The sequence below is a fragment of the Nelusetta ayraudi genome, unplaced genomic scaffold, assembly GCF_046127955.1.
Source record: "Nelusetta ayraudi isolate G7.1 ecotype Tasmania unplaced genomic scaffold, CSIRO-AGI_Nayr_v1 ptg000053l, whole genome shotgun sequence".
Lineage (NCBI taxonomy): Eukaryota > Metazoa > Chordata > Actinopteri > Tetraodontiformes > Monacanthidae > Nelusetta > Nelusetta ayraudi.
The window spans coordinates 4,054,836-4,081,953 of NW_027466103.1; the positions used below are offsets into that span (position 1 = coordinate 4,054,836).

The window sequence follows — 27,118 nt, forward strand, 5'->3', positions numbered from 1 at the left end:
CCAAGATGGTGCAGAGGTGTGCACATTGACTGGCCGTACCCGGATATAAAGCAACAGATGGGAACTGCTTCAAGATGCTGTTGGTTACACTTGATGCTTGTGAGCACGGCATCCTTGCATGCATCTTCCTAAATTGCTGAGTACATTTCCTTTAAATAAATGACAATGCATACTTTAAATAATCGTCTTAATTTAGCTTATTAACAGGCCCCTCAGGCAAGGATTTGGGTTACAATATGCATGTTGCTGGCCCGACTTCATCCAAAGCCTGCATCCAGTGATGTTCCAGCCTGAATTAAAATATCATGGTAGCGGTGCCTTGCATTTTAACCAGTGGTGTTCACACACCACACCAGCAGACTGTTAAATCAGCCGCAGTGTCTCTGCTGAGTTCAGCGAACTGTGAGGGCGCAGAGCCCCAGCCAACTTGTTAAAAAGCTACTGTTCTCTTGGAGATGCAGAATTATAAGTGCCCACCGCCACAGCACCACAGGATATTAAACTCGTAGAATTTTGAGGGAGCAATAATTTGAAAGTCAGTGTGTTTGCACCCGGCCGTATGAGGGAAGAAACAGTCAACTGCAAAAGGCATTGTTTGTGTCATTTGCCCATATTTTAGTTCAAATAGTTGTCTCTCTACACTAAAATTAGTAATACAGCACGTGCCATATGTCAATACACCCAGACAATATTGGGCCTGATGAATGAGAGGAGAGGAGGAAATGGCTGGGGGGAAGTCTGAAGTCTGCAGGAATGGAACTCCACTGATTGTTGCTGTAAAGCCTCGCAGAAGAAGTAATGAAGACAAGAAACACACAGGATACACAACCCACTCCTTAGGATGCATTGCATATACAGATGGTATAGCCACATAGAAGAAGCAGAAGAGTAATAAATTATTTTGATTTTTTTTTTTTTTAATGGAAGTATAATTTAAGGTAAGTACCAAGTAATAAGTAATTATGTTGGATACACTTATATAAAGCAAGATTTTGTGGAAGAACAAATAAATTATTGCTTTGTTGTTTTTGTTTTTTTGTTTTTAGAAAATAATACAATTCATACAAAAACGCATTATCTTGGCAAAACCACAGTGTTGTGGGCGTTAAATGTACAATATAAATATGATTTCAAGTAATAATAATTTCAACTATCTATAAAACCTTGTATAAATAAACACTGGGAGACGCTTATATCTTTTGCCTGTTGAATGCGTCGTAGCTGAAAAAGCAGCGCGAATGAGCGGTCCTAAATCCTGTAATCGTCACTCGAAGCTAACCAATCAGCGTTGTGTTTATGTTATGTTTCATCCAATAGCTAGAAGCTTCAGGTTTTTGTTGTCCAATCAGTCCGGTGGGAGGGCTGAAATTGGTTTGACGTCTCGCCGCGGCATATGATGGGAGAGTGACTGAAGCCAGCGGCTGCAGCTAGCTAGCGGTTAGCTAAATACAAATTCAACACATGTTATTAGCGGTTATGAACAAGCTGGAATTAGGAAAACACAGACGTGACAGCGCGATGTGGGCGCCGCGTATAGGATCAAACGGCCGCGAGCTCCCTTCTCCTGGGAACATTAGCCGAGCTGGACAGTGAGCTGCACGTTTCGCGTCCGCTAACATCTAAGTACGTTAACATGTCCAGGAAGGAGCCGCCCGAAGTGGATGTAACTTTGAACGAAACGGCCTGAACCGTAACAAGTCAAGAGGGTAAATGTGCAAGAGTTGCTTCCTATTTTGAGGTTCCCTTGGACATAAATATATTGTCAATGCGGTGTGAGTAGCTAGCTTAGCGTGAATAATATAGCTTCGGGTTGACTTGGCGATAGCCGGTACCATTAGCCTGCTTCAGTTGCAGCTAATAGTTAATTACTATGACTATTAATAAGTTGATTGATTGATTAACTACTTGTGTTTGGTACAACATTCATTGGAAAGTTTGATTGCAATTTCAAATCCAGCAACGTCCTGCGACGTCATTGCCGATTGTAGCCCCTTCAACTGTGATCCGTGTTTCCCAGTCCCGAATGTGCTTGATGGTTGCATCACAGAGGCAGATACTGACCCAGCCTTTCCTCTCTTGTGTAGGCTGAAAGGTCTTGCATCGCCATGTACTCCAACCCCAACAACCCCGCGAGTTCTATCCACAACAACAGCAGCATCACTGAGCTGCTGGGCGCCCTGTGCGACAGAAGCCTGTCCGGGGTCTCCTGGAAACTCCGGGCCCTTGGAGGAGTATCCAGGGAAGGTTTTCGTCGAGCCCTGAAGAAGCGAGCCTACGGCGCCCTCCTTTCCAAACTCTTCCAAGATGCTGCCAAGCAGCCGCTGTCGGCGCGGAGCTCTGTGTCCAACACGCCGCCCAGAAACAAAATCCTGATGATCTGCTTTGATCTGCGGGTCGCCGGGTGCAGAGAGGAGGCAGAGAGGCTGGAGGAGCAGCTGGAGATGCTGCCCGAGGAAGCTTCCTCTGGACTGAAGGAGGTAGACGCAGTCCTCGACCTCCTGGTTCACCTGGCCGGCTCCACGCCTCCTCCCCCGACGTCCTTCAGCAAAGACTACATGAGGCGCGAGAGGCCCGTCCTGCGCAGGCCCCAACCCTGGGGTTACCAGAGCGAGGAGCTGCAAAGGCTGGAAGCCCGGGCGTGGGGCCTGGTGTGTGGGGAGGAATGGGGATCTTTGGATTTCCAGTATGGGACTCAGAGGTTGATGGACGCCTCTCCGGGCACAGGGTTACTGGCTCTGAAGACTAAACTGGATGTCGAAGAAAGATTTGAGAGGGAGACCAGGTTGACGCTGTTTGGAGCACTGCAGCACACCCGCACTTCAGACATGGACATCAGACTGGACCTGCCCCCCGTCCCCAGTAATATTGACGTGACTGGCCTGGCTATACGGGTATGAACACAGCGACTTACACAAAAACTTTATTCAACATTGTTATTTAACAATAATCTTTGTCTCTTGCCTATCAGTGTCCACGTGGAAATTGCAGTGGAAATGGGTGTTTTATTCATAGAACCTTTTAGCATTTACTTGAGTGTGATACCAGGCTCCACCTGATCCCAGGTTCCCTCCAGTTTGGATCAGTCTGAGGACGAAGGCTTCCAGTCAGCGTCCAACCTGACCCCAGACTCCCAATCGGAGGCCAGTCCTCTTCCAGACGTTGACATCTGGGACGCGCTGCGCACATTTGAGCCGGGAAAGCGGCGCTGCTGGGAGTCGGTCGGCTGGTAAGTTGCAGCCGCGTGTGCGTGTTGAGCGCCTTTACCCTTGAAATGGCCACTTCAATTCACTGATTCATTGAATGATGCTGGAAGTTGTGTAATTATTTAATTATAGCTCTCCAAAATACATGCGCACACATTTCAGCATTGAAACTTTGAAGGCAGCAAAATATTTAAGGAGCAAAAGCATTTTGTCTGACGGGTTGAAATAAAACAAACCCATCGAGCAAACTAATCTGCACACGAATGATCAATGATTAATCCGTGCAACTGAACTCTACGGAGTCAAATATCGCTCGACTCTTTTGTCCCGCCAGCCCACCGGGGAAACGGGAGTCCCTGTACCTGACGGAAGGCGGCAGGGAGGCCTTCGACCAGCTGTACCGCCTGTGGGAGGGCCAGATGAGGGTGGTCAGCAGCAGCACGCCCTCCCCTCTGCTCCCGCTGCCGCAGGACTCCCAGGCTCAGCTGGTCTCCCACCTCCTCAACATGCTGATCGGCGTGGCGTCCACCAGCTTCCCGCTCAACCAGGTGGGCGTCGCCGTCCTTCACCTGGGTAGCAACATAAAGTCTGTGAACGGAACGTAAAAGTGACCATCGGGATTTTTGTGTTCTTTCGTTCATTCATTCATTCACTATTTTCGTTTTCCGCCACAATATTAATTTCCTTACTATGAAAATCAGGTTACTTTTTTTCTACTCCTGTAAATGGCTCTCAGTGTGGAAGCAGATCGCGGCACTTCGTAACTCAGCAACCCTGCGAGTTTCCCTAGAAGCGCGATTTGAAACTCGTGTCGTGCCAGATTATTTGGACCATATTGTTGCGCGCCTTGGTTATTTCTGTCGCCCCTGGTAAAGTGTTGTCTCAGAGCCGTGTGTCCCCTTCTCATAAAACAGCCGCACTAAGGTAAGTAGAACAAACACCTGATAATGAATTGCGCTCTTATATAACGGCGCCATAAAGCTTCAGAGAACCCCAGAGAGTTGATGGGGATGGGAGGTTGGGAGGGGGGGGGGGGGGGGGCAGTATCATGCTTTGCAGGTGTTGCTGTTTAGGATGCTGTTCATCTGCGTGCTTGCTCATCTCATTTGCTCCCTCCCAGAGTGTTCAGTTTGACGTCAGACCCGGCGTGTGCATCTCCGGAGCCTCTCCAGAAAGCGTCTCCCGTCTCCTCGGGGAGCTGGCCCAGTACGGCACCCACTACCTGCGGCTCAGCCGCTTCTCCCTGCAGAGTGCTGACAAAAAAGGCCTGGTTTTCCAGGTATGTATTGCGTCTGCCTCATTACCGGTGCCGCAGAGACGGCGCGCTCCCACCCGCAGTCCCTCTGCATTCTGCATAATAAAACAGATTGCTGCCTTTGCTGTATTTTATGCTTCATATCTCACCTCGGTGTCGTCTGCCCCTCACCTTTGCCTGTTTTTTAAATAGTTCCTACTAAGTGTTTGTAACCTGGAAATCTTTAATGCCAGTGCCACGTGGTCTGTATTTAAAAAAAAATCAAACTCTAAATCCTGAAAATGCCTGCTTCAGATTACCAGGGAAGTCTCTTTTGGCTCCTCATTTCCATCTGTACGCTTAAAAAGAACAAATTTAAAAACATTAAAAAGTATTAAATGCTCCTCCCCCTCCCCCTCCTCCCCTCCTCCCCATTAGGCTTTCACAGGTGGTCTGCGGAAATACCTGCAGTACTACAGAGCCTGTGTTCTCAGCACCCCCCCCACCCTCAGCTTGTTGACCATCAGCTTCCTGTTTCGCAAAGTGGGACGCCAGCTGAGGTGAGGCTCAACCTCTCTGCTGTTACCCTGCTGCCTTGTGTTAATTTCACACCCTTTTTTCTTCAACCTTGACCTTTCCCCGCCCCACATCGCATTAGCGTCCCCGCGGAGAGGGAGCCTTGATGCAGACGTCATTCAATCAAAAAAAAAAAAAAGAAGGAATTAAAGCCTTCTCTTTATTCCAAGGTACCTGTCAGAGCTCTGCTGCGTGGACGGCCCTTTGGGTGCAGGCCAGGCTGCGTTCCCTGTGGTGAGGCCCCTTTTATCTGCAAAGCTGCAGTGTGTCAGCCATCGGGGCTGCGCGCCGCCTATCAGATGGGGTGCGGGGTGTTGTCGGCTCAGCGCTGTGCGTCTCTCCTCAGGGTGTTAAGCTGCTGTCCTACCTGTACAACGAGGCGCAGAATAACTGCAGCAACGAGAACTACTCTGTGCTGCTGTCGCTGCTGAAGAGCAGCTGCGAACCCTACACTCGGTCAGTTCTCACACACCGGCAGTTGTGTCTTTGAGACAAATGACTTTGACCCCTAAAGTCGGGACTTAAGCATCTCACCTGGAAATCGCTGTCTGGACTTTTTTTTCCTCTTTCCTCCTCAGGTTTGTGTCTGACTGGGTGTACAGTGGCGTGTTTCGAGATGTTTATAGGGAGTTCATGATCCAGGTCAACGAGGAGTACCTGGGCTGCAGAGGTGAGAACACGTGCACGCTTGTGCACGCCTGCACATGTTCGCAGACGCGCGCGTGCGCAGGTCGTCACGTAAAGCCCTTGGCTCAGTCAGCAGGATGCGAAAATGAAACGGCAGCCAGAGGGACAGAAAAAAAAATAGATTTCATTACAGCCTTTATTGCCTAGTTGGCTTTGTCCTTGTTGCCGTAAAGGATGTCATGAAGTTATTGGAAGATAATCAGCAGGACACAGACAGTCTTCCGCAGCTGTGGAGACCAGAGCTTTTCTCTGCTCTGTAAACCGCAGGACCAAACGTGCGTGAAACGTCCGTTTATTCTTTTCGCTGCGAGACAACAGTAACAAAAAAATAAAAATAAAACACAACAAAACAAAACAAAAATCCTGAAATGAATGTTGTGTGTTTTTCTTTCATGCATTTTCTTTTGTGTAATTGCCCCCCTTGACCCAGTCAAATTTTTAAGTCCAATTAGAGGAGCTGGTTGTCGAGTAGAGCAGCAGGACTGGGACAGTTGGAGATTATCCACACAGAGAACATGAGAGCAGACCTGTCTCTGCGCCACAGATGCTGGATTAATGATTAATATTCACTGGTAGAGTTAAGATGCACGAGGAGCACCAGCAGCCACAACAAATGTTTCATCTCAACAAGATTTCCTCCTAATTAGCAGCTTGTTTGGAATGAAGACGTTAATGCAAGCGCTTTAAAACAATCAGACAGGTGCTTTCATTCAACTTATCAAACGGCAAAATCCACAGCATGTGTTCTTGTTTTTATATTTTCTTACAATAATATACTGTAGCAGCTTGTTGCTTTTCTATTGTAAAGTCACATTTACATGCGTGTACAGTATAGTCCAAAAACAACAAATACTTGACCGTTACAAGTTTATATCATCTGTGATTTGATTTTTTTAAATAATATATATATATTTTTTTATCGTCCTCATCATGCTCTTGCTGAATAGAACTTCACATCAAGTAAAGATGCTACCTACAGTATATACTAGCTAGTAGCTAGAAAAAATTTTCTTAAGTCTGAAAAAAGTACTGAAAGTGTGAAAAAAACAACCCATCATATCTGGTATTATTTAATCCTGTAAAGAGAAACAAAACCATCGACGTTGTGAGAAAAACTTTCTCCCTTGGTTCTCCTGCTAAACACTCACTGCTGGATGCAAGTGTAAGTGGCAGCCCCGTATCGGGCATTTGTTCGGGGAAAAAATATGCTAATGAGCTCCTTTTCACCCCCCGACTAATTACGCCGTGCAACTCCTACAAATACGAGTCTGGTAATAATCATTACGGCCTTTGCAAATATTTCATGTCACGCGGCGACACTCAAGGTCGCGCGATCACCTCGTCTTTGTCTCTGTAAGAGGTTCATTTGCTCACCGGCTACACCTCATCAACTCCTGCCGTCAACCTCTTCAATTCTCGCTGCCACCACCGTTTTTTTTCCTTCCCTTCCTCCTCCCTTTTTTTTTTTCTTCGTCTGAGGACACAAAAAATGTCATTGTTCTCCTGAAAGTCTGTCCGCCGGGGAAGCAATCAGCGGCTAAGCTTTCTTGGCGAGCCGCGGGCTTTTCTGCGGAAAGCGCCGGAACTCTCTGCATTCGTGTTCTCTTTCGCTTTTTTGTTGTTGTTTTTTTTATTTTTTTGCTCGGGATCACTGAGCCGAGCGTCGACTGTTTCCAAGTGTTAATTCGAGCAGCCACAGTTTTGCCGTGCCCTGCTAGTCATACTAATGGGGGGGGGGGAAGTTTGAGGCCGACTGCAGGCTGAACAACACCGCCGTGCTATTGCTGTTTAAATTTTAAAGGTCCAATATTATGCAAAATTCCCTCCAGACTGGTAAACTCCCCCAGAAATGAGAAAAGTCCATCAGTCACCCACTCTTCAGAGAGTGTGTTGTGATAGAAAAATGAACCCCTTGTGACATCACAAGGGGCTCTGGCACACCCTTACTCGGGGGGTGAGACTTCATCGCGGCTGCTTTCTTTGTTTCTCTTTCCAAACATGTGGAAGGTCCAACAAAGCATCAGTTTTGCTGCTTTCAGGACGTCTATTGTAGCAGATCTGTGCAGCAAGGATCTGTACAGCAAGGATCTATTACTGCCATCATTATTGGTGTCGGTGCTTCTCCGCTGGATGGGAATTAGAGATGTGAAAAAGTGTTCAATGTGAGGATGAGCTGTCGAGCATTAATGCCTCCGCATTAACGCCTCCGCGTCTCTGCAGACAAACACTTCTGGGTGCAGGGCTACACTCTGATCTCCAAGGACGTGGAGGACTGCGTGCCCATCTTCCTGAGACACATCGCCAACGATGTCTACGTCTGCGGGAAAACCATCAACCTGCTGAAGATCTGCTGCCCACAGGTTCGTTTCTCGGCTGTCACGACGGTTTAAGAAATGTCCTTAGATGCCATTTGGAATTGTTGGTAGTGGAATTTGGAAGGTGATTGGATGGGGACCTTCTGTCGGTCCGGTTCAAGCAGACCGCTTTGATTTTGGGCCCCTGTGGTTGCACAGACTAGCCAGAGGCGGTCGGGCTTGGGTAAAAAAGAGCAGCTGCAGCAGCGTCCACTTGGCGTCCATGCTGGTGTCCTCAGCAAGCAGCAGCAGCTACCGCTGTGGCTTCTTCCTCTTCCTCCTCCTCCTGGTCGCAAAACATCCTGAGGCGTGTTGAATACGTGGTAAACGAGTGTAAAAAAAATCTGTAATTGGAGGCTGGTAGGATCCTCAGCGTGGAGGAATATGAGCGATCCTGACGCCCAGGCAAGGCTTGTTTGTTTTCCCACAACAGGCCCATTATGCAGCTGTTGTCTCTGGGGAATTAATTAAACACGATGACTTAAGTCTCTGCCCCGGCGTGTCTGGTCGAGTTGGGAGAGTCGCCGGACACGGTTTCGACTCCCAGATTGACAACCCCCTCGCCCCCAATCCTCGAAATCTAGAGGACAATCTTCCACCCGCCCGCCATAACAACTGTCCCGCCCCTCTCAGGAAATCCATAGCTGCCCAAAGGGGGAGGAGACAAATAATCAATACTGGGACGTATAGAAACGCATGAAGCGCAAACATCATCGATAGACGTTCATTAGTTATGTAATGAATCCTGCTGTGGCACAGCGACACACACACACACACACACACACACACAGGCTCGACATCCAGGAGGTGTGTGTGTGTGTGTGTGTGTGTGTGTGTGTGTGTGTACACGCACGTCCCCCTCACTGTTTGCGTGTGAATCAACATTCTCATGCAAATTCCTCGGACACAACACAAACATGTGTCGAGGTTGTCGTGACTCAACTAACATTTCTGACCCAAAGCCAAAAAATGATTTTTTTTTTTTTTTTGTTCTTGTTCGGCGATTTAAGGCCGTTAGTCTGCGTTAGTCTTCTTTGATCCTCGGCTCATTTGAATTTGAATGTTTGATGGTTGATAATCCTCCGCTCTCAATTCTGAGTTGCCCTCTGGCATGGCGCAGCCCCCCCCCAACCCCCCGAGCCATCGATTATTCAAGCAGGGAGACGTGACAACACGAGCGGATGTCGGGATTGAGAAGGTTTCTTCTCAGTCTCTCCTGTTGGACGACGTGCACAATTATTGAACGTCCAGATTTATTTATAATGGGCTAAATGGTCACTCATAGTGCTGCAGTCTCACAGCAAGAAGGTCGTGGGTTCCATTCCCAGGGTCTCCTGGGACCTTTCTGTGTGCATGTTCTCCCTGTGTCTGCGTCGGTTCTCTCTGGGTTCTCCGGCTTCCTCCCACACTCACACTCCAAAAACATGCACGTGAGGTGAATTGGAAACTCTAAATTGTCCGTAGGTGTGTGTGTGAGTGTGAATGGTTGTTTTTCTCTACGTGGCCCTGCGATGAACTGGCGACTTGTCCAGGGTGTCACCCTGCCTTCGCCCTATGACAGCTGGGAGAGGCTCCAGCAGACCCCTGTGAACCCTGAGTGCTGGAGGAAGCAGGTATTGAAGATGGATGGATGGATAAATGGTCAGTCAGAGCTGAAGGTCTTTTACTTGTTAGACCACTGAGTACTAGGGATGGGAAGATTAACCGATACGTATCGATACACGGACAGGCGCGGGCACGATGCGAGTGCATCGGTAGAGCTGCCGTGAACCGATGCAATTTTGGGATTAAATCTAGATACATCGGTTTTTACGTCTGTCACAGACCGATACAGCGATGCACAGCGCAGTGCTGGAACTTGCAACACAGCGCAGTTAAAAAAAAAAAAAAAAAAAAAAAATGCCGAAACGATCGCTGCGCGAGCCGGACACGGAGGTGCGTGCCGCTTCAAGTCTGGCGTGAACGACACCATCGTTCGGCGGCTATTCGCGGCTATTCTACAGCCAAAAGTGCCCAACAACAAAGAACACTGGTCACCGCCAGACTCCTGAATTCTGGCGCAGAGGAAGGAGTGCTGTGCTGAAAGTTACAGCACAGCGCAGCGATCGTTTCGGCGTTTCTGGTGCTGGAAGTTACAGCACAGCGCAGTGCGCAGCGCAGTTTGCTTCACCCCGATCATGTGGATCAACTGATATTCCTAAAGAAAAACCTTAGAGTGTAACATGTCGGTTGAATAATACAGTATGGACTGAAAGTCAAACACCAATGATAGTTGCATTGCGTACTAATTTTGATTGAGTTCAAGGAACCAGACATTATTTTTATTTTTTTTAGTATTTGAATCTTTTTCTGTCTTCAATTTCTCATCACAGCCAAGCTATTTCACTGTCGTGACTGTTTTATTATGACAGTTAGGCTGGTGTCTGTTTACAGCAACAGCAATAAGAGTTTACATTTATTCCATTTGTAAGCAATAAGGAAAGGTTTATTTATTTTTCATTGCACTTGCCTTGTTATTGTTAATTGTGAACCAGTTGTTCACAAAATACCTTTAAATTTAAATTGAAAAATACAGAATGTTTGTATTTTGGTGGATAAATAATCAAACTCATTGAATTGCATAGCATCATTCCTTTGCATCGGAGTCTCAAATCAAATCACATTGTGTTGAATCAAACTGTGCTGAATCGCACTGCATCATATTGGGGGAATCGTATCGTATCGTAAATATACGAATCGTATCGTAAATATAATATACGAATCGTATCGTATCGTAAATATACGAATCGTATCGTATTGGAAATATAATATACGAATCGTATCGTATCTTTAAACTATCGAATCGTTGGTAGTGTATCGAGATACGTATCGTATCGGCCACAGACCAGAGATGCACAACCCTACTGAGTACCAATCTAAAAATAGAAACATCCGTACATACAACCCTGTTCTATGGCCGCTTGTCCTGCACTCAGTGGTTGGGGTGCTGCAGCCTAATCCACCTGGGTTGCACACTGTGCAAGTCTGGTGTGACCACATTCAGCTCAAACTCCAGGCAAAAATAATATGATGAGCGACCACCTGTGGTACTGCACTTTGGCGTTGTTCCTTTAACAAGCAATTTACTCATCATATTCTATAGAGACGCTCCCAATTATGATGTGTTTTTTTTTACCCGTGCTGACTTGTTTCGCCATCTTCTCAGTGGATGAAGCTGTTTTTACTGTAGCGGCGGCCTGCATCTCGTGCATGCCGCCGGCTCTTCCCTCCAGAAGTCTGACCACAAACACTAAAGTCGTCCGTGTGAACAGACGCCCCTGCCGAGATAACAGCGAGTTCAGCGGGCCTTGAATTAAAACCCTCAGCGAAACGTTGACATTTTATTTAATCTAACCGTATTTAATTTGATGGCCTCTCAGCGGCTCTCCCGCTGATTCACCAGCACATCGTGTTTTTTACGAGTCAACCTCGCTGACCCGAACCACGGGGCTCTACTCGGCACTAATTGGCAGCCTGTAACTGCACTGATACTCTCTACTCCTGCTCCTTCTAATGTCGGAGGCTCTCCGTGCTGGAGAAACTGCTGGGTGGCTGCCGGTGGATGTCACTGAGTGCTGCTGGTGTGCAGACCAGCGCCGTGTCGACGGGAAAACCAAGTGCTTTCACTCGGCATAGATTTCCAGTTTCTCTTAGTCGCTTCTGGCCTGGATGTAACCTTTGTCAAGACATCAAATTATATATTATATATGTATATATGTATATGTGTATATATATATGTGTGTGTGTATATATATACATATATATATATATATATATATATATATATATATGTATATATATATATATATATATATATATATGTATATATGTATATATATATATATATATATATATATATATATATATATATATACATATATATATATATATATATATATATATATATATATATATATATATACGTGTATATATATATACGTGTATATATATATATATATATATATATATATATATATATATATATATATATATACGTGTATATATATATATATATACGTGTATATATATATATATACGTATATATATATATATATACGTATATACACACATATATATATATATACGTATATACACACATATATATATATATATACATATATACACATATATATATACGTATATATATATATATATACACACACACACACACACACACACACACACACACATATATATCAGCTCAGATCTTAATACTTGAGCCCACACTCTTGTGAACCAGCGGAGCCAGTAAGTGAGGGAATGGATAGACCGACTCTGACCTCTGCCGAGTTCTCCTTCAGCATTTCTGCCATGTGAAAGTTGTGACAAACCCTTCTTTGTCTTTCTCTGGGCGTCTGCAGCACTACATCTGCTGGTCGGAGCTGCCGGTGCCACGCATAGCCGTCACCTTCTCCCTGCAGGAGGTGGAGGAGATCGAGAGGGACTGCGCCGTGTATCGCGGCCGCCTGGAGAGGATCGCCAAGCACAGCGCCGTCAGCAGGGAGGAGCAGGTACTGCGGAGGGAGCGTTCTCAGAACATTCTCCTCACCTCTGGCCGCGACGTGCCGTGTGTTTTCTTATTTGCGGCAGCCAAATGTTGTGATGTTTGCTTGTCAGCGGACATTTGGGTCGCAACCATCACAAGCTTTGACATTATTGATCAGGTGCTGGGAAATTCATTAGTTTCAGCTGCAGAACAAGGAAGGTGGGAGACATTGTCGAGTCATAGAAAAGGGTTTATAAACTTGTACGTTTCTCGGCGAAGAGCCGCACACTGTTGCGTCTTTGCTGGCTAAATTTAACAAGTAGTGAAAGATAAAGTGAATCCTCATCGTCAGGGACCAACAACACTCCAGAGAAGAAAGACACATGATGACGCAGGTGTCATGTAAGACAAAAAGAGTTGGGTTCCTTTTTTTTTTTTTCTCTCTCTTAATGGAACATGATCCGTTCAGGCGACGGTTCCCCTCAAAGCTCAGAGAGTCTCAGCAGAAGTCATTAAAGTCACGCAGCCAAAGTCTGAGAGGCCTCGTGCTGCTTGATTCACTGTCACTGCCTGGCCTGTGTGTGTGTGTGTGTGTGTGTGTGTGTGTGTGTGTGTGTGTGTGTGTGTGTGTGTGTGTGTGTGTGTGTGTGTGTGTGTGTGTATGGGGGGCATGGGGCTGAGCTGCAGGGCGGCTGGATGGATCTCTGTTAATGATGATTTATCGCATGTCTGTCGCCAGGCCCAGCGAGTGGAGCAGGCACGCCAGGAGCTGATCAGTCAGGTCACCGAGTCTGCAGCCAAAACCCTGGAGACCATTCGCGGTTTGTCTCTCTCGCTGCCTGTCTGTCTCTCTCGCCGGTTCGAGCATAATCGTAACTTATAGCTCCCGATGCGTCCGCTTTTTTTTTTCAACAGGGCTCGTCGTGTTTTCTCCTGCACGGATAAGACGGCAGCGAGGAATGTTTTGGACAGTCGTCGTACACGCCTCGCACAGGACGTATATATAAAATACAAAATCGGCATCTCCGGCAGGCGTGTGGCTTTTTCCCGCCACGGCCCCTCTGTAACGCTGCGAGTGTTCGCCGACGCTCGTTGTCATGGTGTTACGACCAAAGACGGCGGCGTGCAATAAAATTATCCATCACTCGGTGCAGCTACTGCTGCAACCTGCCTTACACCAACTGCACTTGTCTACCGTCTCGTGCACTCGTAACTCTTTCATAGGATGTACTTTCTTCTGTAGTGTTATTATTACTGCTACACAAATAGCACCATCACTGCCTCCCCCCCCCCCCCACCCCAATGAGTTCATTTTTTCCTCTCTAAATTTCTCTGTTTTGTCGTAGAAGTTGTTCTTTTTCACAGAGTTATACTGAGACACTTTGCAGGTCTTGACGCATATCTCACCGCAGGCTTGTGTGCCTGTGACTGTGTGTCTGCGAAGACGGGAGAGCAGGATGCATGGCGTCGTGTGTTCCTCGGTTCCCCGTGCAGGGAGATGGGTTAAACAGCGCTCTGTTCCGTCTCCTCTCCTGCAGGGCGCCAGGTGTCCCTGCGTCTGGCTGAGGAGGCCAAGAAAAGAGAGCGATTCGAGGAGCTGAAGCAGCACCTGGAACAGGAGCAGGAGGTAACAAATCCGTGTGTGTGTGTGAGTGAGAGAGAGAGAGAGAGAGAGGCTGACTTATGCTCGGTGCCAAAATGTTGACAATTTTGTTTGTGAGCATAAGAAACAGCGAAACATGTTTTTCTGTGAGCGATCCAGTGCTAAACTAGCAATAACTACCTTGATTTCACGTGAGAGTCTTTAAACCAGGCACGACGCAGTGTTGCATTTTTATTGATGATTCCATCAGCTGCCGCTTCTCCACTACATTAACTTGCAAAAAACAAAAAATGAGAACAATATTCACTATAAGCGGTCAACCCATTTGCCTAAGCAGAAAAAAACCCTGAAACCGATTCAGTCAAATTTATTGTTTGTGTCTCTAAATATTCCCAAACCACATTTTCACCATAATCACCAGATTATTTACTTTGCCAAAGGCAGTAAGTAACTGTGTGTGTGTGTGTGCGTGTGCGTGTGCGTGTGCGTGTGCGTGTGCGTGTGCGTGTGCGTGCGTGTGCGTGTGTGTGTGTGTGTGTGTGTGTGTGTGTGTGTGTGTTGCCCAGTGGCACAGCGCAGCCAAGAAGAGGCAGGAGGAGGACGACTTCAGCTTTGCCAGGGAGCTGAGGGACCGAGAGAAGAGGCTGCAGGCCCTGGAGGAGCAGCTGGAGCAGCGGGCCAGGTCTGACCAGCTTCCACCACCACTGATGGAGTCATGGGACCATTTGTAGTTGCTGCTGCTGCTGCTGCTGCTGCTGCTGCTGCTGCTGTGTTTTTCCAATGGGGAACATATTAGGCATCGGTTCGGACTCTGCAAGAGACCCTAGTGCCCAGTTCCTTGCCGTTAGTTCTAACTGTGTGTTGCCACAGCAGAAAATGGACCCTAAACTGCAGTGTTATTTGTGTGGAGCAGTGCAGTTTCAGTTCAGTGGCTTTATTTAAAAAATAAATAAATAAATAATAATAATAATAATAACCCAGGAAGTCTCCAAAATGCAATATCCAATATATTTTTTTAAACTAAAATCTGTTGCGTTGGAGCTCCAGACTTGCTCATGAAACAACAACAACAACAGACAGAGACGTCTTGTGTTGTGTTGTGTTGTGTTGTCGGTATATTTGGACCAAATAATGTGTGGGTGCGTGTTAGTGCGTGTCTCCAATTCTTTTCCTGGTGGTTGTGCAGGAAGGAGCTGATCGCCCAGTACAGCCGCCTGTCGGAGGAGGCGGCTCGCAGGGAGCGGAGGGCCATGTGGCGGGCGCAGCGGTCCAGGCTCGACCATGCACGAGCTCAGTTCTTCACACGTGACAGGCAGCAGACGCAGGTATGGAGAAATGTGGTGGAGGAGAGAGAGAGAGAGGGTGAGAGAGAGAGAGGTGAAGGAAGTAGTATTTATTTATTTATTTATTTATTTAATTTTTTTTAAACCCAAACTCTAATGTCTTTCTTTTTCTTGTTCTTGTTCTTCGTCTTCCAGGCCATGCTGGAAAACAAGCCTCCAGGCCAGCAGGGACCTCCTGTAGAGGCGCCGCCATCTGTTCCGTCAGCACAACAGACTGCGCTGCGGCCCGCACGGGTTCGACAACACTCCGCTTCTCTCGCATTAACACTCCATTCCTGGCGTTTTAATCACGCTCAGAGGAAGAGGAGGAGGAGGTGGAGGAGGTGGTGTCTCATTAGTGTCTTCCTCCTCACAGGAGTATCCTGACCGCCGAATGACGGAGGAGAGAGAGGGACAATCCGACTCTGCCCTCCTCCCCGAGGTTGTCGACTCTCTGCCCGCATCCCAGGATCCCGAGGGTCTGCAGGCGGAGGAGACCTCCTCCCATCTCTCCACAGTGCTAGACTATGACTTCAGTGCCCCCTTTAGTCCGCTGGAGGGTATGACGGGCCCGGCCCGGCCAATCCTGGACGAGGCCTCCCACTCGAGCCCCGCCCCCTGCCGGCGCCGCCCAGTGGACTCTGCTGGCTCCTCTCAGTCGTCGGCCAGGGGTCACGGCGAGGTTGCGGCGTCGGGGAATTCGCAAAGTGCAACTGCGGGTGCGAGCGCAGACGGCGAGGCCACGCAGGAAGGCGACGCACACGGCGGGGTTGAACCAGCGGCGGTGGCGGCCGCGACCCCTGGAGGAGCTCAGGTCCAGGAGGAAAACGCTCCTGCGACCGTCCAGGACGCTGCTCCTCCGAAACCTTCTCCTTTCGACAGCCACATCAACGCTGGGACCTTTGTGTGCGACGTGTCCGGCCCCCTCCTCTCCCCCAGCGTCCACGGCCACGCCTCCGACTCCCACATCGTGGTCGGAGGTCACGTGCCAAAGCTGGAAACTCCGCCCCCTCCTCCTCAAAACGTGCACGGCCACGCCTCCGACTCCCACATCCGGGTGGGCAAGCATGTCTCGGAGGTGGCCCCGCCCCTTCCCGTCCCCAGCATCCACGGCCACGCCTCCGACTCCCACATTCGGGTGGGCGAGCACATCTCGGAGGTGGCCCCGCCCCTTCCCGTCCCCAGCATCCATGGCCACGCCTCCGACTCCCACATTGGGGTCGGAGGTCACGCGCCGCAGCTGGAAGCTCCGCCTCCTCCTCCTCCTCCTCAAAACGTGCACGGCCACGCCTCCGACTCCCACATCCGGGTGGGCGAGCACGTCTCGGAGGTGGCCCCGCCCCTTCCCATCCCCAACGTGCACGGCCACAGCTCGCAGTCGCAAATCCGGGTGGGAGAGAACGTGTCGGACGTGGCCCCGTCCCTCCCGGCCCCCGCCGTGCACGGCCACGCCTCCGACGCGCACATCAAGGTGGGAGAGTTCGTGTCGGACGACCAGCCGGGCGAGCGGCCCCGCTGGAGCCGACACGGCCACGCCTCTGACTCCGCCCTGCGGCCTGGCTGCCTGGTGACTGGCTCTGACCCCGCCCCCCCACCAGGGGGCGCTCACGGCCACTCCTCGGACTCGTCGCTGGGCGTCGGCTGCGTCGTGTCCAAAGCCGAGGCGCTTCCGTCGCCGCTGCCCGGCAGCGCCTACGGCCACGCCTCCGACTCCTCCCTCGGGGGCGGCTGCGTGGTCATGGGCGCAGGGGAGGGGCCGGCGGCGGGGGGGCCTCCCACCGTACTGGGCGGTGCCCACGGCCACGCCTCCGACTCCTCCCTCGGGGGCGGCTGCGTGGTGAAGGGGAAGAATGGTAAGAATGAAGGAGAAGTGATTCTACTTTCTGTTTTACGAGCTCCGGATTAATTGTTATGATCTCCGAGGCTGACGGCGTCCATGACTCTGAGTTAATTTTTCCGGCACTAACAACAATTCAAGATGGGACAGAAATCCTCTGTGGTGAATCTCAGCGACTACTCGAGTACAAAAAAAGTAAAATAATGAATTTAAACTACACTGAAAAAACAAAAAGCATATTTTGCTGCGTTGCATATTTGTAGCCGACTCTCTGGATGCACAGAGCAGCTAATCGTTTCTGTCCAGCCAGCAACGTTGGGTGATTAGCAGCTTTATGGCCATTGTTGACAGCAATCGCTTTAAAGAGAGCGGCACAGCGTGACGAGGACACCATCAATGAAAAGCCACGGTGCCGCAGGTCCGTCCTCTCACACGGCATCTCTGTAATGAAATTCCATATTTCATCTGATCACACACGTGAGCGAGGCAAATTGCAGTTTTCCCTCCAATATCCAGGCTGTCGGAGGCGCTGCAGCTCAACGCTTTGACGCGCCGCCGCCGCCGCCTTCATTTCCTGCGTCTCCGCCGCAACGTCGCCGCGTGTCAGACGGATGCATTTTGTCTATAGGAGCTTTTCTTCCTGCCTCTACTCCTGCCCGGCTGACACACGGACCATTCAGTATTAGAGCCGTTTCTCTGATTCTTAATTTCCATCCTGAACGACTGTAAAGCAGCCTTGTGCAATTCAGTATGGAAAAAAACAATACATATGTATGTATATATACAATTTTTTTTCGCCCACTGTTTGCAGCCTTCTGCAAAATAATTGTCAGTTTTAACTTCCTGATGCTTTGTTGCACCATCTACACATATTTAGAAGGCACAGCTATGTTCCCTCTGATGAGGGTGCGCAAATACAATCATATCACCCCCATTCTCAAATCCCTCCACTGGCTCCCTGTCCCATTCCGAATCCAATACAAGGTCATCCTCCTCACTCACCAGTGCATCCACGGACAAGCCCCCCAATATCTCAAGGAACTTCTCATCCCCCAGACTTCCTCACGCACCCTCTAATCCGCAAGCGCAAACACCCTCCATGCCCCCAGAACCAAGCTCTGCACCATGGGTGATCGGGCCTTCAGTTCTGCAGCTCCCAGACTGTGGAACTCCCTTCCCGACCACCTGAGGGCCCCATAGACTGTTGATGTTTTTCAGCGAAACCTAAAAACCCACCTTTTTAGAATAGCTTTTAATTGAACTCTGTTTTTATTTTTTCCTCATTGTCTTTCTCTCTGTAGCACTTTGAGATTGCTTAAATGTAAAGTGCATTATAAATTAAATGTATTATTGTTCTAAAACTATCAGCGGAGAGAGACACGGGTCACTGTTGGGAAATCAATTTTCCATTTTTTAAAATTGGAAACAATGTAGGCAATTTGGGCCTTTATTGTCCCAGACAGTTGACACTGTCACTGTACTTGAACCTTTTCCTGGTGTTTAAATCGCCTCCCACCTCTTCTCAGGTGACCAGCAGCTGATGGAGGAGCTCACAGCCGGCTTCTGCCCCTCCCCCGGCGAAAAGTCTGAGCTGGAATACCTGGCGGCGCTGTCAGCCCACTACCAGGTGGAGCACTACGAAGACTGCTACAACCTCACGGGTCAGTTGGAGATGAAGAATGTCAGTGGCACCTCAAGGTTCCACTTTTTACACCCCACAATGTTTTTCCATTTTCCACCTCTCAAGGAGTGACACAGTAGAGGTGTGCGATACTGCATGTTTTGGTATAATTTGGATACCAAGTAAACACAGGGCCTGTATTGCCGATACCTATACTGATACCTTTTGATATATAAGTTTGATACATCATCAAACTTCTCCCCTTCAAATGTTTTTGTGGCTGTTCTATGGATTATTTTGTTAAAACCTAGCACAGCACTTGGACAAAATATTTTGATAACATCATATTAAACATTACATTTAAACAGATACAATAGCAAAACAAAAAATAGTGTGCATTATTTTTCTTAAATAAACAAATAATAATTATCATTTGAGAGCAAATTAAAACGAAAAATTGAGGTAGACGGTTGAGAAACTACAATACAGAAAATGTTGGGGGTTGGGAGGGGGGGGCACCAATACCAATACCAACTTGGGACCGATACGAGGATAGGATATTTTGCATGGATCGCGGCCACTTCTTCTCGACTGGACTTGGTTAGGATGTGGTTCTCTCTGAGCAATTTCTTTTTCTTTTTTCTTTTTACTTTCTCTCCCGCTGATACAAGTGGGCGGCTCACCCAGGTAACAGCAGAGGGAGACAGTTAACATGATGGAAGCTCCGCACAATGTGACGCGCTTGGCAGGCCGTGCAGATAGGAAGGCGGGTCGGCGCAAATAAACAAACACGGCGGCGAGCGCGCGGCCCAGTGATTAGCCTTAATAAAGCGCCGCTGGTGCAGGCAGATAACGGCGGGCCGCTCGTCAAATGAGCCAAAGAGTGAAATGTTTGACTCGTAAATTAAATAAAACTGGATGATTGCGTCTCTTAAAATTGATGCGCTCGCCTCGCCTTTATCTGTCTTTATTTAACAAATGACCCGTGAGCTACGGAAGGGCTCTGGATGGAAATGATTCCGTTCCAACTGCCGCCGCTGCTGCTGCTCCTCCCCTAAAATAATTTGATTTAATGGAAAGAAAAAAAAAAACATTTTTCAAAGTCGCCGAGCATTGTGGCATTATAAACATCCTGCGCTTCACCAGCGGGGGAGAAAACAAAATGCGTCATGTAAATTAGAAGGTGTTCAGGAATGAATTATTGAAGTGAGCAGTTTCTATATTAACTCCCATCAGCAGTTGCATAAAAATCTGTGACATTTGACGGGGGTTTGGGCTCTGCTTTGAGTCGACCTCGGCTGCATCGCACCTCACTGGAGCCGCACCACGTCCGTCTCACGCCGGCCGACTCACCTGAGCGCCCGCTCTGTTCCAGTGCTCACAGGCAGGACGAGGAGGAGCCTTTCAGGGGCTTTCGGAAACAGCGATGTTACGGTCAAGATGTTAAATCAGCAGGAAGCCGCTGGTTTCTTGTTTGTGTTACGATTGTTTCCTGCAAACGACTGGAAACTTGTGCTTCCAATATTTCCCTCAGTGTTGAACTAATTAGATCGGAGGCAACAATAACCCCCAAGAATCCATGCACACTTGTGTCCAGTCTTGACCTTGAACTGCTCATTGGGTGAACATGATTCCCAACCAACAGTTCACATGCCAGTAAAACAATCGGTTTTTGCAGCTGCTGCTGATCATGAATTGATTTCATTGATACAAAACCTTTGTTTATTATACTTTTTTTTTGTATAATAAAATGTACGAAACTGCTCTGCTTTAGTCGGGAATTAAATATTAAAGTTCTGAAAATGGGCAATGATAGAGAACTTTTAATTTGTTTGTTTCAGCTCCGTGCAGATGAGTCACTCGTTAAACATCTGTTGCATCATGTTTTCTGGCAAACGGCGCCTTTCTCATTCAACCCCCCCACTCTGAATAATATACACAGTGGGTTTTTCTGCAGGATGATTTGATATTTTTACCGCTCCCCCGTCCCCCCTCCCCTCTCTCTCCCCTGCCTGCAGCCATGTCCCCTGAGTCTCAGCTCCTGAAGCAGGTGACCCGGGGCCCCTGGGGGCTCCCCGTGGACCAGTCCCTCCGCAGGGCGGCCGACACCACGTCCGTGCAGCTCAGCCAGATGGTCTCCCTGCCGGTTCTGATGAAGCACTCGGTCACCACGCCGCTCATCACGCAGTGAGTCCCCCCCCCCCCCCCCCCCTGCTGCCGCTGCCAGTGTCGCCTGTGATTTTTTTTCCCTTTGATTAGCTCCCTATTTTTCGACGATCCACTCCCACCACCCAGCGCTGGATAGCCGACATTCTGCACTAACAGGTGTTGGATTGACAGCCATGAATTATTCTCCTCGCCTCCTCGCGGGATCCTGTCTATGTTTGAAATACAGTTGAAATATGATTTCAGTTTCTGATCACGCGGCACTTTTTGGCTCTGTCGTCCTTGAACCTGATCACTCTCAGCTCCTGTTGACACAATGGGTTCAATTCCATTTAAAGGGCCTTTATCAACGCTGCACATGAAGATATAGCAACCGCTTGATGAGCAGAAGCCCCGTAAGATCTCGAGACGTGCTGTGGGAGTTGTAACGTGTTGTGCAATGGTTCCTCCTCAGCGTGTCCCTGGTGAACAAGGCGGTGGTGGACTACTTCTTCGTGGAGCTCGGGGTGGAAGGACACTTTGAGGCGCTGCGTCACTTCCTGCTGATGGAGGACGGCGAGTTTGCCCAGTCGCTCAGCGACCGGCTCTTCGAGAAGGTGAAGCTCTGCTCTGCTCTGTTGTTGTTGTTTCCTGGATTTGAACGTCCCTCCGACTAATTGGCGTGGAATTAGCGGCGGCGAGATCGGCGGCGGTGCGGCGCAACTTGAGGCGAGGTTTAAACCAATTAGATCTAAGCCTCTTTTCTTCTCTGTTACAGCAGCATGTGTAACTTGCGGCGCTACGATTTCAGAAGAAGAGAGCAAATCAGCCGTCGCACTGTTTGTTCCCCTGCACAGAGAAAGTTCTCGGGAACTCGACGGCGTCGTCGGGCTCATCGTGTCTTACTGGGGTTTTAGAACCTGATCACCCCAAGAAAATCTGCCCATCCAAACCTGCTTCCCACTTAATCCCTTCAAATATACTCAGACCTTTTGAAGAAGCTAAAATAAGAGCGCCGGGCTTAAAGACGAGTAGTTCTAGACAACAAGCTGAACAAACAAAACGACTGTTTATTTTTGCACGCGTCCATCGCTCCCAGACACCCGCTGCCTTCTATTTGGAGCCGTGTTTCTCTCCCATCTGGTCGACTCATGTAGAATATTCCCTCCTTCAGCTCAACAATTTCAATTTTGGGTTTTCTTTGTCCCGGCGCTCATTGGCGGTTGGCAGCACTGCTGCTGCTGCTGCTGCTGCTGCTGCTGCTGCTGCCCCTACTCCTGCTCCTGCCAGGTGGTGATAATATGCAGTTTGACTCCACTGGACAAAAATACCAAATGGCATTTGTGAGTCTGGTTTCAGCATTGGCTCGACAACAAGCTGCGATTTGCCACTGCAGGTTGTCGGATGTTTTTTTTCAGCCCTCGGCTGAACTGGGTGGGCGCTCTGAAAATGAGCGAGTCCTCGCCGGGAGTCCTGCCGTGTGAAGCCCTCCAGAGAACAGCCACGCCGGTTGTTAAATACCCCGGCCACCGCTCTGCATGAAGGCGTTGTGTTTTTTTTTGTGTGTGTTTTTTTTGGTCCCTGCATGCTCGACGGCAGAAGGTTCTCGGCCTCAGAAGAAGAAAAAAACCCCACTTCAGCCTGGAGAAATCTGGCTGATTGGAATTGCTTCAACCGGAAAAGCAGGCTAATTGTCGCAATCAGCCGCTCGCAGTGTTTGTTTGGAAGTGTAAACCTAAAACGACTAGCAGAATTTCTCTCCGCCTCGCTCCAACCCGCTCTCCCCCATCCTCCCCTTCCGACAGCTGGGCAGCGGCCAGACCCCCGGTGAGCTGCTGACCCCTCTGGTGCTCAACTCCATCCTGACCAAGGCTCTGGAGTACAGCCTGCACGGGGACACGCACCTGGCGGGGAACTTCACCTTCGCCCTGCGCTACCTGCCGGAGACCTTCCACCCGCACGCCCCCGACTCCCTCAACTGCCTGGAGCTGCGCTACAAGGTGGGCTGGGGAGGGGGGGGGGGGGGGGGGGGGTTCTCTCCTATTGAAAAGCAGTGGTGTGTGTGTGTGTGTGTGTGTGTGTGTGTGTGTGTGTGTGTGTGTGGTTTGTCACGGGACCCTGACATCATTTCCTCAGCTGCAGCTGCAGCAGCAGAAGACCGGGGTACTGAAGGGAGGCAGAAGTTCAGCGAGCGCTGCAGGAATGCGATGTGGCAAAGCATTCATCCCAATCTTCCCCCTACACTTCTCTCTTTTTTCTTTAATAATGAAAGAGCCTTTCTTGATGTATTCAGTGGGCTGTTTTGTTGACGGATGTGTGAAATAAATCTGCTGCATTTGGGGGGACGGGGGACGGAAAAAAAAGAATTTGCTGCGACTTGACAAACTGCTCCAGATATGAAAAATCAGGAGTAAGACGGTAAAATCATTGCAGCTCAGACTGATGCAGCTCTCCGGAATGATTCTGCCTCTTTTCCTCTCACCTCCTTTGTCACTGTGCTCTCACCTCCCCCTCCCCCGACTCCCTCTGCCCCCCCAATCCCCCTCCTGCCTCCTTCTATCCCCCACCTCACCCATCCTGTTCCACTTTCTTTCACACTCACTTGCGCTTACACCTCTGTTCTCTGCCCCCCCCCCCCCCGTCTCCTCTCCTCCGTGTCATCTCCCAGGTGGACTGGCCGCTGAACATCATCATCACCGACAGCTGCATGAACAAGTACAACCGCCTGTTTTCCTTCCTGCTGCAGCTCAAACACATGGTGTGGAGCCTCCGCGAGGTCTGGTTCCACCTCAAGAGAACAGGTGAGAGCACCCCCCCCCGGTTCGAACACCGTACACACACACACACACACACACACACACACACCCATCCGTACTCCGGCCTCCGCCTTGCATGCCGAGGAGAGAGACTCTGGCTTCTTCCCCGCTGCGCCTCGATCCTCGTTAAATATTCATCCGGAGGAACGCTGCGTTTCCTTTATGTTTTATTGATAGGCAGCGCGACTCGTGGCGGTGAGGGAGAGTGTTGTTGGTCCTGGATGATGGTAATGATCAGCAGAAGCCTGCGTAGAGGCGACGAGGGCTGGTTCTCTGAGTCAAGCCGGCTATAAATTATGGAATTCATGGGAACTAATCAAGGGACGTTGAAAGTCCCTGGATTTACAATCTGAAACTGGCCATGAGTCACTTCACCAAGATAATATTAGAACAATAAAGATTAGTGTGCAGGGTTCATTTCACGTCACAGTTGCTCAACCAAAGGTCTCCAGCTTGTCACTGAACTCAACAGAAAAATGAAGACAAAAAGCCGCCGTTTCTTTTTGCTCTCTCCACTTCTCATCAAGTTTGTGCTATAACACTAAAACGCTGCAAATCAGACCTTTGTGATGTCACAGAGGGCGCCGATACCTCTTCCATTCAAGTGACCACACCCCGAGCTAAGTGTTGAGTCCGCCCTCTGAGACCACCAGGTTTTAGTCCCCTTCCAAACCTCTACAAGTACCCACAAAGCATTGGTTATTTGAGGAGACTGCAAACAGGGGGCTAAATACGCTGCTTTCTGAAGAGTGTTTTTGGCTTGTCAATGAATTAAGTCAATTATTCCTCAATGAAAAATAATGATTTGAACACCCTGTATGACTCTTAACCCTAAATACAGTTGCACATCTGTGGTTTTCCATCGGTTGCTTCACCTCCTGCAGCGTAAACCTGTTTGTTTGTTTGCTTGAAACCCCCGCAGCCCTGGTGAAGGGCGCCGGCCGCTCGGTGCAGTTCCGTCAGCTGCAGCTCTACAGGCACGAGATGCAGCACTTTGTGAAAGTGATCCAGGGATACATTGCCAACCAGATTCTCCAAGTGTCCTGGAGCGAGTTCACCGCCAAGCTGGCCACCGCCAGCGACCTGGATGCCATCCACCGCATGCACGCAGACTACCTCAACAGAGCCATCTTCAGGTGAGGCCAGGAACTGTTGAACACAATTTCCATTTTATGGAAGATAAAAGAATGTTGCAGCCGGATTTGGAGGCTCCAGTTTGCTTTTTTCAACTTTTTGTTTTTTACCTTCAGAACTGCAAAGATGCATTTATAGAATGATGTCAGGATGTGTCCTGAAAATGTATTTACAAGCAGAGTTTGGGTTTTTCTCAGTGGTTAAAAATGCAAAGTTAATTTTGCAGGATTACAAAAAATCTGTAAGTCTACAGAAAGTTTAATTATAACATGATTGGCTTTCTTTTCTGTAAATAAACTTTGTAAATGTCTTTTTTTTTTTTTACTTGATCATTTCATTCAGTCAACCCAACAAACCACAATCAGTCGAGATGGAGACTAAACACAGATAGACGCTAACTGAATGATGTCAGAACATATTCAATGAATAGAGAGTGAAGGAAGTGAATAGCTTTAATTACCCCGTGATGAAAATGCAGTAAATGACAGGGAGCGGCAGGTTCAAGTGGAGCACTCTGCTCCTGTAATTCCACGTCCTCGCCGCACCGCCAGTTCAAATGCCAGCTGGATGTGAGGTGATGCCGACGTGATGTGCGTGCGTCCCGCCCCACCGGTCACAGTCCCACATCTTTGCTCTCCGCCCTCTGCAGGAGCCTACTGACGGAGAAAGCCGCGCCGGTCATGAACATCATCCACAGCATCTTCAGCCTCATCCTCAAGTTCCGGGCCCAGCTGATAGCACAGCCGTGGGACAGCCAGCAGGGGGAGGCAGTGCACCCCAGCTTCATTGCAATGCAGCAGTCGTACAACACCTTCAAGTATTACTCTCACTTTCTCTTCAAAGGTAAGGACAGCGTTTAAATGCAAGCGCTGCTCATATTGGTACACATATGGAGGAAGGAGATGAGGCAAAGGCTTTATTGTTCAAGGATGGTTAAAGCACTTTCAGAATGACTTGTCTGAATGGTGAAAATAAAACCAGTGGGACATCAGAATTTATTTGAAACATAAGAATCAATAAAGTGTCAGTAACTTTTAAGTTTTCACTTTCATGTGAGGCAGAGACTGAGTTGTATTTTAGGGGCCTGAAAAATATTTTCTCCATTGTCTCCTGTCATGTGACCCTCAGTGGTAACCAAACTGGTGAACAGAGGCTACCAGCCGCACCTGGAGGACTTCCTGCTTCGCATCAACTTCAACAACTACTACAAAGACTCCTGAGCCCACCGCTGCCAGACATGTTGTGAGTTTTCTGGTACAGACGACTAATTGACTGGTGTATATTTTCAACTTCCTGTGAGTGAACTTGTAAATCACTGTCCTGCGCCCGCGCGTGAGATGCCAAAGATTGTAAATAGGAAACACCAGAGGCCTCATGTACAAAAACGTGGGTGGATTTCATACAGAAATGTGATGTACGTTAAAATCCAGAAAACTACATTTTCCCCCTAAAAATCTGGAAGTTCAAACCTTTGCGAACGTACGAATCCAAGCATGTTTCCTGATCGTCAGCGAACTCATGAGCGCGCACCCCGCTCCTCGCTTGGCACGCCTCCATATACACAGGTAAAACTCCAAATTGCAGGTTGGAATTCCCTTCATTCTACGACAGACTGAGTTCATGAAAGGGCTTCATTACATCTCCGCTCTAATGAGCTTGATGGAAGTAATACTGAGTGTAGATGTTGTTCTCCATGTGAATTTGGTGACTGTACATATGTGTTGTGCTTAAATTGTGACAGTTTTGACCGTTTGGGGAAATCTAAGTACATTTTGTGGTAAATGACGATCTTTCAGTTTTTGCCTCTCAACTATGCTTCTGTGATTACGGCCGAATAAATTGTAATGTCAATAAAACAAAGTTGATCTCCTCACTCACTTCAGTGTGTAAGACTGCAGAATGGTATGTGGGTCCGTGTCTGTTTGAATGGGTTGAAGCGCGTGCGTGTGCGCACATATACATACATTCGCACTCACACTCAAGTCAATAAATCAACACATTCAGTGAGCGCTGGCCTCTGACGAGGTCCTGTATCGCTTCTTCGCTCATTTTTGACTGTAT

The 27,118-nt window shown here is 48.6% G+C and overlaps 2 protein-coding genes across 3 annotated transcripts in view; one reads left to right on the top strand and one right to left on the bottom strand.

The window, feature by feature from the left end:
* Positions 1-27,118, bottom strand: part of LOC142896435 (uncharacterized) — a 393,522-nt gene that overhangs the window by 228,504 nt on the left and 137,900 nt on the right. The gene's annotated exons all lie outside the window — the stretch shown is intronic.
* tubgcp6 (tubulin gamma complex component 6) lies at positions 1,373-26,934 on the top strand. 2 transcript variants are annotated; one of them, XM_076037960.1, is made up of 25 exons: positions 1,373-1,738; positions 2,085-2,891; positions 3,063-3,226; positions 3,538-3,751; positions 4,324-4,482; positions 4,876-4,997; positions 5,184-5,247; positions 5,360-5,469; positions 5,592-5,683; positions 7,921-8,060; positions 12,455-12,604; positions 13,319-13,400; positions 14,118-14,206; positions 14,749-14,864; positions 15,369-15,507; positions 15,661-15,759; positions 15,881-17,357; positions 18,868-19,002; positions 20,981-21,149; positions 21,583-21,724; positions 22,913-23,107; positions 23,776-23,908; positions 24,846-25,059; positions 25,707-25,900; positions 26,186-26,934. In XM_076037960.1, the coding sequence occupies exons 2-25, from the start codon at positions 2,106-2,108 to the stop codon at positions 26,275-26,277; spliced, it is 5,277 nt and encodes a 1,758-aa protein (XP_075894075.1). In that variant the 5' UTR covers positions 1,373-1,738; positions 2,085-2,105; the 3' UTR covers positions 26,278-26,934. The 2 variants fall into 2 exon arrangements, with proteins under 2 accessions (XP_075894075.1, XP_075894074.1); XM_076037959.1 differs by having other exon boundaries at positions 1,373-1,706.